We start from the raw sequence: 3,781 nt of genomic DNA, 5'->3' as shown, positions 1-3,781 counted from the left end.
AATATTTTAGGCCGTCGATAGATCGTTGGAGAATTATGCCAAATCTTACTAATTAATGGCGGATTCTCGACGGAAATTCCCGTCGAGAATTCTCTAGCTACGGGAGATTTCCGTCGAGAATTTGTTTTCCCCACTTAAAGTGGATTCCGTCGAGAATTCGACAAGTTTTGCTTTCCGTCGAGACTTTGACAAATTTTGCTTTCCGTCAACAATCCGTCGACAATTATTCAGTTTGTATATATATATATTTCTCAATATTGAATATCCTGTAAAAATCAATATAAAATATTCAAATTCAAATATACTTATAATAAACATCCAAATTCAAACATACTTACTAAACATCCAAAGTCAAACATACTTACTAAACATCCAAATTCAACATACCTAAATTAAGTTAAATATCAAGTATCATAAATTCGAACTCCATAGTTACTACATAAATCCAAACTCAACACAACATAAATTCAAACTTCATAAAAAGTATCAAGGATTATGACCCTTCTTCATATTTGCCATCAACTCCGCCAGCATACTCTTGAGATCATTAGTGGTGCCATCTTGCTCCAGCATACGTGCCTCGAGGTTGTTCCCTCTAGCAACCTGAGCATTCATTTCAGCTCTTAGCGCCTTGACCTCCTCAAGAGAAGCAGCAGGGGCAGTCTGAGACGTGCTAGTGGACTGAGTACTAGATCCACTAGACACCATCTGTGTCATCATTCCCATCCCGAGCACACGGCCTTTCGTGTCCCTTTTCACCACCTCCTTAAAGATGGCGTGTACCTCTTCTGGTGTCGGATCCCTACCCTGAGTGGCTTGAATATCTTGAATGCGACTCTCAATCTCCACCTACAATTAGTTTAGTTGAATCGAATTAAAACTATATATTCAAGTAAAAATGGAATAATGAAACTTTAACACATATTAAAGTAATACACTTACCGCGTGTGCCTCGGAACGTATGCCAGTGTATAATCCTCCCTTCCGGTGTATGCGTAGAAATGTATCATACGCAGCACAGTCAACCGGGATATTCTTTTCTCGAGCCTATAATAAAAACATAAGATGTTAACAATATATATATAAAAAAATAATTTAATTTATTACAATGAAATAAATTATTTAATTCACCAGATGCTCGGCGTGGTCAATGGCACTACGTGAGCCGCCATGATGTATGGCGATTCCTGTACCGGGACCACAAGGTTCAGAGCGCCGGTTCTTGCTCGCCTGCTCGGATATGCGCTTCACTTCAGGTAGATCCCAATAGGCTTTCCAAGCCGTTTCAACATGTTCCTTCAGATATGCTGGCGTCTTCTTTTCAATTAAGACGAGCTTCTTTGTCGCGCTCAAAAAGTCCTTGTAAGCAATTCTAGCCATCTTGATCCATGCAGTGCGGATAACTTCTCTTGAATACATAGAAGGGTCCCACTCAAATGCATTCTGTATATTTTAGATGATGTCAATTTCTTATATAACATTAATATTATAATAGCGTTAGGAAAATAATTAAACAATCACTTACAACAAACCGATTGAAGTAAACTTCAATCGTGTCTTCAATAAGCGCCTTCCATGAGGTGTCGGTGACCTCTATGTATGCTTGAAAAGTATGTGATGTGTAACGCCGAATTTTATTGGTTGGTCGTAAAATCCTTCAAATTACAGATTGGAGGTTATATATTTGTATATTAAAATAATATAAATTGTATTAAAACATTATAAATTACATACCCATTAGTTAAAGTGCACAAAATCTTCCCATTAGGAAGAACAGTGATATTCTCGCCTGACCGAGAGATATGTGACGATGCAGGCTGCTGCTGCTGCTGGATCTCATCACTAGAAGTAGAGGTGCTACCAAGTGGCTGGGTGCTCATCTATATCACAAAATAAGAGTTGTATAAATAAGATATATGCCGATTATATAACATCATGAATGATTTAAAATTTTAATATCATAATATCATATCATTGCATAAGGTAGAAAAAACAAGGATGGTAGAAAAAACATCGACACCCTCTATGAATTCCGTAGTTAGAGACCCATTCGCAACACGCCTATACATCCACCCTCGATCTAAACTCATTTCTAAACGTCCTGAAATATAATTATAACTTGAATTAATTTTATATTGTAGTTGATGGTTGAATGTTTGTTATTTATTTTCTCGACGGAATGGAGTAGGGAAATTGAATTTGGGGGAGAAGATACTGAATAGTGTTAATATTCTCGACGGTTTAATGACGGAAAATCGAAATATTAAAAATAATTATAAAAAATTATGTTTCTCGACGGATTCTCGACGGGAACCGAAATTTTTAATTAAATTTAATAATTATCGACAGATTCTCGACGGTCGAATAAAAAAAAAGCATTTAAAAAATTGGGATTTCTTGACGGATTTGTGACGGATTTACGGCGGAACTTAAATTCCGTCGAGAATCCGTCGAGAACTCCGCCATTTTTTTGACGGGAATTCTCCCGTCGTAAAATTCCGCCACTGTTCACGCGATTTTTTGTAGTGCATGTTTGATAAACTTCAAGGAACTAATGATTTGTGTATTAATTTGACTATTTGAGTAAATTATGTGAAAAGGTAAATAGTTATCTCGAGTCTTGAAGGTACTGCTGACCTCGATTGAATTTAAAGGATTATTTGGCTCTTGCATGGGAGATGGTGATTAGTTAATTAATAAACTTGAGATCGAAAATTCAGATATTGACAGTTTTTAATATTAAAGCATTAATATTTAGAAATTTTGTCAGAGTTTAACGTTGCAAACTTGTGGTCACAGACCAATTTCAAGGAACGTTAACCCAAAAATATTTAATTTATTAAAATCAATGCCGGTATAAATATTTGAGGCAATATCCTAGCGTAATGATTTATGCCTAATTGTTCTAATTTTGGGGGTTTACATGCGCATATTTTAAGTTAAATCTTCTGGAAATTGGTGCGTTTTATGGTTTGTTTTATGCTTTTCAGGAGATTTAGGTCTTATAGATGGAAGAGTGCGATTTTGGAGATTTTGGGGATAAGAATGGTATTTTTAGGCACACTTTGTTATGCAGAGCTGAACTTCTCTATGAAGGCCCGTGCCAGAGTAGAGAAGCCCGCTTCAGAGCAGAGGAGTGCGCTCCAGAAGTCGCCAGCGAAATCCGCTCAAGCCAGAGAAATGAGAAAGCCAGAGCGGAGAGCCAGAGCAGCGAAATGGGAAAAATGCCAGAGGAATCGATGCGAGCGCGGAAATGTCAGAGGAATCGAGGCGAGCGCGAAAATGCCAGAGGAATCGAAGCGAGCAAGGAAATGCCAGAGGAATCGAGGCGAGCGCGGAAATGTCAGAGGAATCGAGGCGAGCGCGGAAATGCCAGAGGAATCGAAGCGAGCGAGGAATCGCCAGAGAAATCACTTCGCTACTGGAAACATAAGTGTCAGAGGAATCTCTATGCCAGAGGAATCAAACGCCAGAGAAATCACCATTTCCCTGGAGTCAGAGAAATCACCATTTCTCTGGAGTCAGCGAAATCAAGAAGCCAGTGTAGCCAAGTCATCACCAGAGGAGTCAAGAGTCAGAGCAGAGGATATAGAAGTCCATTACAGCGGAATCGAGAAGCCAGAGAAATCACCATCCCTCTGGCGAAAGCCGGAGCGGAAACCATTCCGCTGGCGACCCATTCCGCTGGCGATAGCCAGAGCGGAAGCCATTCCGCTGGCGAGAACCCCGAATTCGGCCAGGGAGGAGATTATTTCCGAGGTGCGCGTCATAGCTGGAGAGT

General features: G+C 39.4%; 1 protein-coding gene across 1 annotated transcript; it reads right to left on the bottom strand.

The window, feature by feature from the left end:
- Positions 1 to 366: 366 nt before the first annotated feature.
- On the bottom strand, positions 367 to 1,424 carry LOC131007289 (uncharacterized). The gene is made up of 3 exons (XM_057934432.1): positions 1,132 to 1,424; positions 943 to 1,047; positions 367 to 849 (listed from the first exon to the last, which is right to left on the bottom strand). Exons 1-3 carry the CDS (start codon positions 1,417 to 1,419, stop codon positions 487 to 489), a joined length of 756 nt encoding a protein of 251 aa, XP_057790415.1. The 5' UTR covers positions 1,420 to 1,424; the 3' UTR covers positions 367 to 486.
- Between the last annotated feature and the right edge of the window lie 2,357 nt (positions 1,425 to 3,781).

Source organism: Salvia miltiorrhiza, chromosome 1 (assembly GCF_028751815.1).
Source record: "Salvia miltiorrhiza cultivar Shanhuang (shh) chromosome 1, IMPLAD_Smil_shh, whole genome shotgun sequence".
Taxonomy (NCBI): domain Eukaryota; kingdom Viridiplantae; phylum Streptophyta; class Magnoliopsida; order Lamiales; family Lamiaceae; genus Salvia; species Salvia miltiorrhiza.
The sequence above is the reverse complement of the archived record's forward strand: the minus strand, read 5'-3'. Positions and strand labels throughout refer to the sequence as shown.

Excerpts from the sequence above, each read along its gene's own strand:
- LOC131007289 (XM_057934432.1), bottom strand. The coding sequence starts at position 1,419 with ATGTATTCAAGAGAAGTTATCCGCACTGCATGGATCAAGATGGCTAGA. Across the intron at positions 1,048-1,131 it reads TTGACCACGCCGAGCATCTG|GCTCGAGAAAAGAATATCCC; the intron begins GTGAATTAAATA and ends TTTTTATTATAG. Across the intron at positions 850-942 it reads TACGTTCCGAGGCACACGCG|GTGGAGATTGAGAGTCGCAT; the intron begins GTAAGTGTATTA and ends AACTAATTGTAG.